The sequence below is a fragment of the Anolis sagrei genome, chromosome 2 (assembly GCF_037176765.1).
Source record: "Anolis sagrei isolate rAnoSag1 chromosome 2, rAnoSag1.mat, whole genome shotgun sequence".
Classification (NCBI taxonomy): Eukaryota; Metazoa; Chordata; class Lepidosauria; order Squamata; family Dactyloidae; genus Anolis; species Anolis sagrei.
The window spans coordinates 195,162,569-195,175,404 of NC_090022.1; the positions used below are offsets into that span (position 1 = coordinate 195,162,569).

General features: G+C 40.3%; 1 protein-coding gene across 1 annotated transcript; it reads left to right on the forward strand.

Annotated features, from left to right (window-relative positions):
• The first annotated feature begins 6,215 nt into the window (after nt 1-6,215).
• On the forward strand, nt 6,216-12,621 carry SPINK2 (serine peptidase inhibitor Kazal type 2). Its single transcript, XM_060762700.2, has 4 exons — nt 6,216-6,339; nt 7,619-7,659; nt 10,463-10,572; nt 12,433-12,621. The coding sequence occupies exons 1-4, from the start codon at nt 6,303-6,305 to the stop codon at nt 12,479-12,481; spliced, it is 237 nt and encodes a 78-aa protein (XP_060618683.2). The 5' UTR covers nt 6,216-6,302; the 3' UTR covers nt 12,482-12,621.
• The last annotated feature ends 215 nt before the right edge of the window (nt 12,622-12,836 follow it).

Here is a 12,836-nt window from a genome sequence, read left to right on the forward strand (position 1 = left end):
GCTCAACTGAAAAAGAACCTTGGATCGTGCCATTCCAGTTGGAGCACAGGGGTGAAACTCCGCTGTAGTGGATTGCTCCTCCTGGCCATCCCGAGAATGATGGTGCTTCCATGCTTGCTATGGGGTGGGCCGCCTTGCTGGGTATCCTCAGGAGACTTCTGGGAGTCCAGCTACAGTTTGTGCCAGGTGGGGCAAGGAAGGCCAGGCACTTATGGTCAACCTGCTCCTAGGTTCTCCTATTTGGCAATATCTAAGTCACCTCCATATTCAGGGCTGTAGCTCCAGGAGGCAAAATGAGAGCATTTCCCCCTCCCCAAGAAAAACTGTTTTCACATTATTTATTTCCTCAGTTCCCAAATTTCTCACATTGCAGTAACTTAAACTGATGCTGCCATACTTCAGCCATACCATGAGAAGGCATGACTCACATGTCATTTGGTTAAAAGCAGGAGAAAATAAGTAAATCAAGAGTACAAAAAAAAAAAAAAAAAGCTGGATGGAAACACATGGGGGTTATAAATGGATGACTAATAATGATAATAATTTATATAAATAAAAATGTAATGTTCGTTTGTGGGGTTAACATAACTCAGAAACCACTGGACAAATTGACACAAAATTTTGACACAACACACTTAACACTCCATCTTCATCACCCCTAAAAATACAAAACAAAAACAAAAAACCCAGCAGGACGGACTTAAAAATTCCAAAAATACACCATATATATATACACACAGACTCATATACATATATACATGCACATATAAGTATATATATATACCCAAGCACACACAAATATACACACACATACATCTACATACACACATATATACATATACACATGCACACACAAATATACACATGCACACATACATACACACACATATAAACACAAATATGCATATAGACAAGCACACATATATGCACACACATATATACACAGGACCCCCCGGTGGCGCAGTGGGTTAAAGCACTGAGCTGCTGAGCTTGTTGATCGAAAGGTCGCAGGTTCGATTCCGGGGAGGGGCGTGAGCTTCTGCTGTCAGCCCTAGCTTCTGCCAACCTAGCAGTTCGAAAAAATGCAAATGTGAGTAGATCAATAGGTACCGCTCCGGCGGGAAGGTAACGGCGCTCCATGCAGTCATGCCGGCCACATGACCTTGGAGGTGTCTACGGACAACGCTGGCTCTTCGGCTTAGAAATGGAGATGAGCACCACACCCCAAAGTCAGACATGACTGGACTTAATGTCAGGGGACTACCTTTACCTTTTTTATATACACACACACATTTGGATCATCCTCCTCTCCTAAAGGGCCTGGTCTAGGGGATGCTGGGAGCCGTAGTCCAGAAGACAGTGTGGCTACGCTATTGTGTTTTGTTTGCCAGGGGGAGTCATTTTTGCGCATGCGCTGTAGTATCTTCTTGCTTTTTTGGCTTTTTAAGTCCCTTTTGCTGTTTTTTCAGTGTTTTTATGAGTGATGGTCACTTGGCCTGATAGGTGTATTGTGTCCAAATTTGGTGTCAATTTGTCCAGTGGCTTTTGAGTTATGTTAATTCCACAAACGAACATTACATGTTTCTTTATATAGATCAAGTAATTTATGCTGACAACACTTGTCCCATGCAGGGCACACACGGATCCTCATTTTTTTTTCTATTTTACTTTTTGTAGATTTAGCTTGAAAATAAACCTTTTCTCTCTTGAGATTAAAGACACCTGTTCAGTTTCCTTGCTGGTCCTGACTGCCTGTCACCTGTAAAAGAGATTGGGGCTGACAAAAGAAAGAGGCAAGGTTTATCTGACGTGACTTGTTTTTTGAGAAATTTATATTGGCTTTTTGTGAGTACAGCATTGCTTTTCTAAGTGCTTACAGCTTCTCTCTTAGATGATCTAAATGAGCTAAAGTATTGGTGGGTGCACACTTGTCTTTAGCTCACCTCTTCCGCCATGACTCTTAAGGAACAGACTGCAAAACCTTGCTCTTTCCTCTCCCACCACAACTGAGAGAATGGCCTACCTGGCTGAAGATGATGGTGGTCTCCTTCTGGGCTTCTTCCACAGTGTCTTCCTGGGGCTCCCAAAGGAGAAAGAAGCCACAACACGGAGTCAGGGGAAAACTTCTAGATGCTCGAGAGGGTTGTGGCAGATAAATATTCAGTTGATCTTAAAACACATACATTTTAAGATCAACTAAATATATAACTTCCAACTAACTCAAACCTCAACAGACTCCAACTGACTTCTCATTCCAATGCATTCTAAAATAGAGTCTCACTCTGAATACTCTAAGATCAGGGTCACATGGTTTGTAGTCCCTCCCACAACCACTAACAACATAAGAGTAAAGGGAAAATACACACCAATACATACATACAATTTATTACATACATACATACATACATACATACATGTTTTTGAACTGCCAACCTAGCAGTTCAAAAATATGCAAATGTGAGTAGATCAAAAGGTACCGCTCCAGAGGGAAGGTAACGGTGCTCCATGCAGTCATACCAGACACATGATCTTGGAGGTGTCTGTGGACAACACCGGCTCTTCGGCTTAGAAATGGAGATGAGCACCACCCCCCAGAGTCGAGCATGACTACACTTAATGTCGGGGGAAAACCTTTACCTTTACTTACAAACATACAATATAGTAAGTAATCTCAATTATATACATAACAAATTTATTTATTTATTTACTGTATTTGTATACCGCCTTTCTCAGCCAATTGGCGACTCAATAATGAGTATAGGAGGCTTATAGAAAGTTGCTATTTCCAACAGTTTGAGTATCATGACCACTTTTTCTCAGCTTCACGAGACCCCAGGAGAGGCAGCTAGTGCTAAGCAGGGCTTCCCTTCCATCAGGTCCCTGGTTGTGGCTGCCATTTCAAGGGAAGGGACTGACAAAATCACCCTGAGTTTCCAGTGTACCACTAGCCAGATTGGTTGTTGCTGTTATTATTATGATTATTGAAGACACCTCGCTGAAATATGATTTTATTGATTGTTAGAAGGATAATTTCTGTATTAATTATCATTTTGAACTGTGGTTCAGGACTCATTCAAGTAGAAGAAAGAAGGGAAAGTTAAGAGTCAGCTGTCAGCTTTGCAGACAAAGGACATTCAGGACTCATTAAAGTCAAAGCTAAATTCAGCTTGGGAAAGTAACACATACAGATAAAAACAGTTGCAAATTCTGAATAAACAATAGGGCTCAGCCTGAAGAATCTTGGACATGCTCAGTGCAGCAACGGGGAGGGACAAGACCAGGAGGTGGATCTGGGGAGGCCCTGCTCTCATTACCGCCTTCGTCACAAGTACGTTTGGCAGAGACGAGAGACAGGGCCTTCTCAGTGGTGGCCCCTCAGCTGTGGAACGCCCTTCCTATAGATATTACATTGGCCACCTCCCTTTCAACATTCCGGAAAAAAGTCAAGATGCGGCTTTTTGAACAAGTGTTTGCAAATGCAGAATAACTAACACAGGAAAATGGAACAACTAGACAATGAGTCCGGAAAACGTTTTTAACAAGGAGACACTATGAATTTATATTTCATTGATTGGTTTAGTTTTTATTATATGTTATGTTTTATTTGTATTTATGACATTGTAAGCATTGAATTTTGCCGTTAACTGCCTTGAGTCGTAGTATGGCAGTACAGCTGGGGCCTAAGTCTACCATTCCAAACTACATTATGTACAGAAATGAGTGGATGATGTATATAAAAGTCATGCCTGTTTAAACTACAAAAGCTGTTGCTAGGTGAAGTGGCCCTCTGTGGGACCTTCCAGTCATATAGCCCAGAATATCAAGGCAGAAAATCCCACAATATCTGCTATGAACTGGGTCCACACTGCCATATCTTCCAGTTCAAAGCAGATAATGCAGGATTTTATTCAGCTGTGTGGAAGGGGCCTGTGATGTCACTGGGAGAGAAAAGTGACCTATGTATGAGGGGAAGGGATATAAGAAGAGCCACCGTGGGACCTTCCACAAAGCCATATAATTGGGGGGGGGGGGGGGAGGGGACAGTTCCATCTTGTTTTAATTTGCCTTAGGTTTTGTATTGTTATATTGTGTGTTGAGGCCTTGGCCTTTGTAAGATGCATCGAGTCCTTCGGGAGATGCTAGCGGGGTACAAATAAAGTTTAATAATAATAATAATAATAATAATAATAATAATAATCTTGTCTCCTGTATATGTCATCAGCTGGGGGTCCCTCCACCTAGCACCAACTGTTGCTCTGGGCCAGAGTGAAGAGAGAAGGGGGCAGAAGACAGTTTCACCTTGTTTCCTGTGCTATACTAATAATATAATATAATGTAATATAATATATTGTATATATATATATAATATTTATATTATAATGTAATGCAATATAATGCTAATAATAATAATATATTATAATTATATATATTTATATTACATGTAATATTACTGATAATATTACAATATAATGGTATAGTAGGTAAAGGTAAAGTCCAGTTGAGTCCAACTCTGGGGGTTGGTGTTCATTTCCATTTCTAAGCCGAAGAGCCGGCATTGTCCATAGACACCTCCAAGGTCATGTGCCCGGCATGACTGCATGGAGCGCTGTTATCTTCCCACCGGAGCGCTGCTTATTGATCTACTCACATTTGCATGTTTTCAAACTGCTAGGTTGGCAGAAGCTGGGGCTGACAGTGGAAGCTCACGTCACTCCCCAGATTGGAACCTCCGACCTTTCGGTCAACAAGCTCAGCAGCTCAGTGCTTTAACGCACTGCGCCACCGGAGTATAGTACAATATTCATGTATAGTACATGGTATAGTACAATATACTAATATATAATACTGATATAGTACTATGCTAATAATAGCATAGTACTATATCAGTATTATATATTACTATATTGTACTATACCATGTACTATACATGAATATTGTACTATACTCCGGTGGCGCAGTGCCACTTGGAAGGCGCTGAACAGACTGCGCTCTGGCACCACGAGATGCAGAGCCAATCTTAAGAAATGGGGCTACAGGGTGGAATCCTCGGCATGCGAGTGCGGAGAAGAACAAACCACTGACCACCTGCTGCAATGCAACCTGAGCCCTGCCACATGCACGATGGAGGACCTTCTTGCGGCAACACCAGAGGCACTCCAAGTGGCCAGATACTGGTCAAAGAACATTTAACCAACTACCAAGTTTGCAAAATCTGTGTGTTTTTTTTCTTTTTAATCTATGTGTTTGTTTTGTTCTGTTAGAATTGTAACACAATGGTATGGTTGCTGATGACACGATAAATAAATAAATAAATAAATGCTAATAATATAATATATTGTATGTATATACACATACAATATATTATATTATTAGCATAGTACTATATCAGTACTGCCGGTGGCGCAGTGGGTTAAAGTACTGAGCTGCTGAGCTTGTTGATCGAAAGGTTGCAGGTTGGATTCCAGGGAGCAGCGTGAGCTTCTGCTGTCAGCCCTAGCTTCTGCCAACCTAGCAGTTCGAAAGCATGCAAATGTGAGGACAATAGGTAACGGCGGGAAGGTAACGGCGCTCCATGCAGTCATGCCGGCCACATGACCTTGGAGGTGTCTATGGACAACGCCAACTCTTCGACTTAGAAATGGAGATGAGCACCACACGCCAGAGTCAGACATGACTGGACTTAATGTCAGGGGACTACCTTTACCTATGTATATATATCTTGTAAGCCGCTCTGAGACCCCTTAGAGGTGAGAAGGGCGGCATATAAATGTCGCAAATAAATAAATATAACCCAGAATATCATGGCAGATAACCCACAATATCTGCTTTGAACTGGGTTATCTGATCCCACACTGCCATATAATCCAGTTCAAAGCAGAAAACATGTGTTTTGATACAGCTGTGTGGAAGGGGCCTGTGATATAAGCCCTCTCAGAGCTGGAGAAGGGAGGAAGGGGAAGGAAAGGAAGGGAGAAAAGAAAGCATGAGAAAAAGAAGGGAAAGGGGAGGGGGAAAACAATAAAGGAGGGAAGAAAGGAAGGAGAAAAATGGGAGTAAAGATATGAGGGAAAGGAAGAAAGAAGAATGAAAAGAGCCACTCCCTCTCCCTCCCCCTCCCCCCCCCCAAAAAAATCCAGCTTCAGGAGAAGTTCAGAGGGGCGAGTCACGTGGTCGCTGCAGGCGTTGCGCGCGGCGAAGGGGCGGGGCGAAAGAGAAAGGCGCAAAGAAGCGAGTGGGCGGGGCCTTCCCGCCTCGCGCGTGCTATATCACGCGCCGCTGCCGCCGTCGCGCCGCTGTTGAGGATGAGAGTGGCGGCCCCTCTTCTGTGGGCCATGGCAGGTTCGCTCCCTAGTTATGGCCCCAGGCAGAGGGATGAGTGAATGGAGGGAGGGAGGAAAGAAGGAAAGAGAGAGGGAGGCGTCTTCGAGGCTGCGGCTTGTGAAAGGGTCGCCGTTTGAGCCCAGACACACACTAGGCCTCATGTCAGAACTGTAGGGCAGGCCAACGAGGTGGAGGCTTTCTCCCTACTGCAGGCCTCCCCCAACTGCGACCCTCCATCTATTTGAGCCTCCAACTCCCAGAAGCCCTTGCCATCTTGTTCTGGGAGTTGGAGGGCTGCAGTTTGAGGAGTTCCCTAGTGCAGCTTGACCCCACTTGAACTGCCAGGGTTCAGGGATGTGGGGTCTCAGGGAGATGTAGTTTGACAGGGTCTTTAACCTTATATAATAATAATAATAATACTTTATTTATATACTGCTCTATCTCTCTGAGGGGACTCAGCGGCTTCCAAATATCAATACATACAGAGTAAACAACATAACCATAAAATTAACAAAACCATATAAGCATAAAAATTGTCACCATCTATATAAATAAAAATGTAATGTCGTTTGTGGGATTAACATAACTCAAAAACCACTGGAAGAATTGGCACCAAATTTGGACACGACGTCTACTACCCCAAGGAGTGACCATCACTCAAAAAATGGATTTTGTCATTTGGTATTTGTAGTTGCTGGGGTTTACAGTTCACCTACATTCAAAGAGCATTCTGAACCCCAACCACGATGGAATTGAGTCAAACTTGGCACATAGGATTCCCACAGCCAACAGAAAATTCTGGAAGTGTTTGCTGGGCATTGTCCTTGAGTTTGGGAGTTGTAGTTCACTTACATCTAGAGACCCTCTCGATAGACTGTCACCTTGTCGTGGTGAGGGGGCTTGCATGTTTTGATGAACCTGTGGGCACAACGACTGGAGTCGTGCACTGTTTAGGGCTTTATAAGTCATGACCTGCACCTTGAATTTGGCTCGGTAACTTATCGGCAGCCAATGAAGCTTTTTTAATAGGAGCGTTGTATGCTCCCTTTGGTTTGTTCCAGTATAGGTTGCCTTCTCTGTCAAAGAGCTTTGGTTCCTCACCAAAGTTAAAAAAAAAAAAATCAGTATTGAGCCATGGCGGTTAAAGTGGGATCAAACTACATCCATTTTGCATTGTAAATGTACCCAGTGACTGTGGTGAATGGGCAAAGGGTGGCCTTGACATTGGGAACAGAAAAAAATGTCACCTGTTACTTCATTTTTCTCTTTTCCCTTTCTTTTTTTTTTTCTTCCCCAGGACTCCTGTTGACACCTCTTCCTGGGGAAAGCACTATTCAGGTGAGTAGTGGGATGCTGCTGCTGTTGTGGCCCTTTCCACACCGCCATATAACCCAGAATATCAAGGCAGAAAATCCTACAATATCTGCTTTGAAATGGGTTATCTGAGTCCATATATTCCAGTTCAAAGCAGGCAATGTGGGATTTTATTCAGCTGTGTGGAAGGGACCTGTGTTTCAAGTAGAGTTGCGATGTTCACTATGTAACATGATTTTTGCTCCTGGGCTATAAATGTCATTTCTTTCATTGGTTCTGTCATTAAAAAATGGAAAAGGTTTATTAAACTCCAGGAACTTTGTTTTGACGGGACATCCTGTAGCGCATTTTGGAATAGTTTATTTTATATCCGCAGCCATTGTTGTATTTTATTGAATGTTTAACTAGTAGGGTTTTATGATATTATATTATTTGTTATTGCTATTATGCCATTTGTTTATGCACTTATTGTATTTTGTATGTTTGCGCTATCATGTGCTTTTGTGAGTCACCACAAGTCCCTTTGGGGAGATGGTGGTGGGGTATAAATAAAGTTTTATTAATTTATATTATTTATAATTGTATTTATTCATTTTTAGTTACACTATGTAACACAGTTTTTGTCCTGGGTTATAGATGTTATTTCTTAACTGACTCTATTAAATGCTTGCTGTATATATGATGTGCTCCGCCCTGAGTCCCCTGCGGGGTAAGAAGGGCGGAATATAAGTGTTTTAAATAAATAAATAGATATCATAAAAGCATGGACAATGTTTATTACACTGCAAAACTTTGTTTTTTTGGGACATTCTGCAGCACATTTTGCTATAGTTTTTCAGTGAATATTTCATCAAGTCTCAACCAATTCAACAAAGTTTGTGGCAGCCACAAAAATGAAGTTTCTGAAGGATAACAACTACTTTCAAAGAAAGGGCCATACAGTTAAAGAGGAAAGAATACTTTCAAATCAGGAACACACAACATTTTTCAAGTTTTGTTGCATGATGCTACCAAAAGAGGATCAAGAGGTTTCTTTACATTGTGTTAAAAGGTGAAGGAAGCTTTACTCTGGACACTTGCCAGATGCACATGGCATAAGATTAAAGACAATGTGTTTTATTAAAATAATGTAATAATTAATCAATTGATTAGATCTGTTACATCTAATGTTGTACTTTTAATTGTAATTGCCTGACATAATGCTGTGTTGTTAGTCATTCCACAAGAAATTTTAAATTCAATACTTTGATATGGAAGAAGATTTAGTATGATTATATTGTGTCAAAAGAGGCGTAGTGAATTAGTTCTCAATTACTAATTACTCCACTGGCTGCCAAGTACAATTCAAAGTGCTTGTCTTAACCTTTAAAGCCCTGAACAGTTCCGGCCCAGATTACCTGTCCGAATGTATCTCCTGTTATGAACCATCACAAAGTTTAAGATCAGTTGAAGAGGCCCTATTCTCAATCCCACCACCATTGCAAACTGTATTGGGGGGATGAGAAACAGGGCCTTCTCAGTGGTGGCCCTTCACCTGTGAAATTCTCTTCCCAGTGACATCAGATTGGCTACCTCCCTCCCAAAACCTGGTTATGGGACCAATTAGTTGAACAGTAGCAGCAGTAATTGGGAATAAGACTCAGTGTGATATGTATGACAATGGACTGTCCCAGACACTAATTTTAAATTTAATGAAATGTTTCTAAATATAATGTATTTTAATGAACTGTTTTTAAATGTGTTTTCTGATTGTGGTTAGCACTCTAATGAGTGCTTGTTGTGAAACCACCCTGAGTCGTCGTCGTCGTCGTCCCCCCCCCCCCCAGGTGTGTGTGAGAAGGATGGGGTACAAATATATGAAATAAATAAAATTACATTTAGTTATGTGATTAACCTCTTACCTGAAACAATATTATCTGTTGACTTTTTTTTAATGAGCTATCATGTGATAGCAGGCAAGGTGTCTATTGAGAGGCAAAACTTCCCATGCATTGTTTTATGCATGCACTTAGCTATACATCTATAGCAATTAACGGAAACTATAAGCAAACACAGATTTTTCTTAAGATCCCTTTTATCCTATGGAAGAACTGTACATACCACAAATGAAATGAAATCTGCTCCTATTCAGAAGTGCAGCCAAGCTTTCAGGTTTTACTCATCTCTCAATCCATTTCTCATAGTAGGATAAATATTGCCAGATTTTTAAAAAGCCTTGAAAATAGCTTTGAGGACCAGGCATTGGTTAAATAAGCCAAGATGTCCACTTTTCTTTTGTTTAAACCTTAGCTGATTCCAATGATAGCTGAATGACTCACTTTTCCACCATGAGTACTTTTTTTCAGTTGAGCAAAAATAGATAAGTAATAGTTAGTAGAATGTATTCATTCATTACTTCTAATGTAACCATAACTGTGATTGTCTTAACATATTTTGCTATTAATTCCATAGAGAACCTTTACACTGAATACTTTGGTAAGGAAAAAGATTCAGTGTTATCATTTCATGTTTCATTTTGAGTATTTTGCGTACTTGCATTCTCTGATTTTATATACTTGTAAGCCTATATGGGCAAGATAAACAGGTGCATTTCAAAATCTGGAAACTTCAAAAATGAATATGGACCCATAATAACATAGGTTTGGTATATGGCATAGTTTTGTACAGATTCACTCATGGTCTCTTTAGTTCTATAAGCTAGTTCTACACATCGGTTTTTGTGTTGTGGGCATGTGTGGTAAGATGCCGACAACACAATATTTTTTTTTAAAAAAAATCAAAATAATTACTGTATTAAGTAAATGTCAGTGAATCTGTTCATTCCCAGCCCAGATGTGACTTGTATTCGTTGCCTGGATGCCCACGGAACTTTAACCCAGTATGTGGGACTGATGGTGAAACATATGCAAATGAGTGTATGCTCTGTATGTCAAACAAGTAAGTTGAAATGAATTAATAGTGTATCTTTAAACGTTTTAACTTCACAAATAGTCAGCTAGGACTTTCAGTTAATTTAAGCATTTCCATCTCTCACTAAAATGTCCTCAGAGTATTTAGACTTGATTAAATAATTGTTGACTGTGTTGTCCCCTTCTCATCATTTCCTAATCAAGATGTATAGGAAAAGCATTAAATTTGGGGAATAAATGAGGGAGGAAGACCAGCTAGTTCAGTGCCAGGTTTCAAAATATTATGGTGCAAAAAAATCCACTTGTGGAGAATTTGCGTAATTTATGTGATTCTTGAACAAGTTCATTCCCACATTGTCAGAGAGAACAAAATCCCAACACTAATTGGTTTAAGAAATAAAAAAAAAACATTTCCTGAAATAGTAATTAAATCCTGTTGCCCCCATGCCTACTCACAGGACAGTGAAATGGATTTACCCACGGAGGATGGAGTTGTGTATGCCTACTGAACACCCCCCCCCTCCCTAAAAGCTCCTCTTGAGCAGCTATAATGTTCAAGAAGGCCTTTCTTAGAACATTAAAAGAAAAAGTAAAAATTGATCTAGAGTAAAGGGAATGGAAACTGATCCAAACAACCACTCTATCTACAGCATTATAGTGCTTTTGTCATACTGGAAGATCGCTCCAATGTAGATAAACCCTTCACTCCCAGTATTGCGCTGGAAAAGTCAGGGAGTTGCTGCCCTTTTATATGGTACAAGAAGTGTGGCAACCATGGCAGTTAATCTATACTGAATTTTACTCTGAATTTGAAAGGTGCTATAAAGTGCTGAATAGTTTCAGCACCTTGGACAGGTGTACTCTTTTGACATGGAAGCCACCAGTCACTACTATATATGAATTTATCTGGGAAATAATAGTGTAGGCCTGGTCTCTATTCTTGCACTGTACTTAGATTGTTAATGGATTCACAGCTTGCAGTGATCAGTTTAGATAGGACAGTTTCGGCCTTCCCCGTGAGTCCTTCTGGCCTCCCACAAAAGTCATCATCCATTCAGCTCTGCAGCCATACGCTGGATCCTGATCAAAGTCCATACATATTTGTGACTTAGTTTTGCAAGTGGGACTTTATCTGGTATCCTGCTGGTGAATTTGAATGGCGGAATGTTGTTTAGATCTGTGGAATGATATATTGAATGAAAGTCACACAAGTAGTATGGTACATGGATAAGCCATTTCTGTTCGTAACATTTTGCTAATATATCTTTAAAGTCTTTATTCTCACAAAATCCCTTTCCTTCTATCTTTGTAAAAAATACAGATTCATTCAGTAGCACTGAAAAGTTCCCGAAAATATTTTGAATCTGTATTTTTTTTAATCGCTATTTTTCAGTCCCTCTCATTTTAATTTTCCATATGTCAGGACATTTGCTGAGTGTACTCTTTAAGAAAACAGATAACAAACAGTCAAAACCTCTCACTCTATCAGACTGTAAACTCAGTATAGCAAGAAGTTTCTGGAAAAGTTTTATTATCACTACAACCACATAAATATAAAATGCCTGGCAATTCTGTGCCTTCTAGCTGATCTCATCACAATATAAATGTGTAGCTTATATTGCAGCGATATCTTCCTTAGCTCAGCTATAAGGCACAGAATATATCACACTGGTACTGGAGGTAAGTATAAGTGTTGTAATAAGGAAAACATGTTGACAGGAGCTAAATTATGTAACTTGAAAGACAGCAATTCTATGAAAATCAAATTAGTGTAAGACAGTCCTCTTGTTTAGCATCCCTCTACCCAGAAAAAGCAACAATTATCAGCTTACATTTTTGACAAATCTGTGAGGCACCTAATATCTGTTTATTTTCCATTTTCTTGCAGAGAATATGACAAGAATATCCAAATAGCCTATCAATCTTCATGCACATGAGGCCAGCTTCAAGAAAATGGAACATACATTAACCTGTAGAAAAGTTTTGAAATGTGTCTTCTAAGCTGCTAAACTGAAGCAAACTCGTTTTTCCTTCTCTTACTTCTGAATTGGCATATTACAGGTGTTTTATTGAAAGACTGGATGTGTTGCTTGATATTTATTTATTCCTGGGGATTTAGACCCCATAATGGTATGATTCTCAGACTGAGAACAAGTACCTGCAGATTCACTTACAAATCGGCATGTGCATAGCACAAGGACACACAAGGGGGTGCAGCCAAAGTGTGCTTCCATTTCTTTGGCTCATAGGGCAATGGGTACTTTTAAAGAAAGTGTATTTTCTGGCAATGGG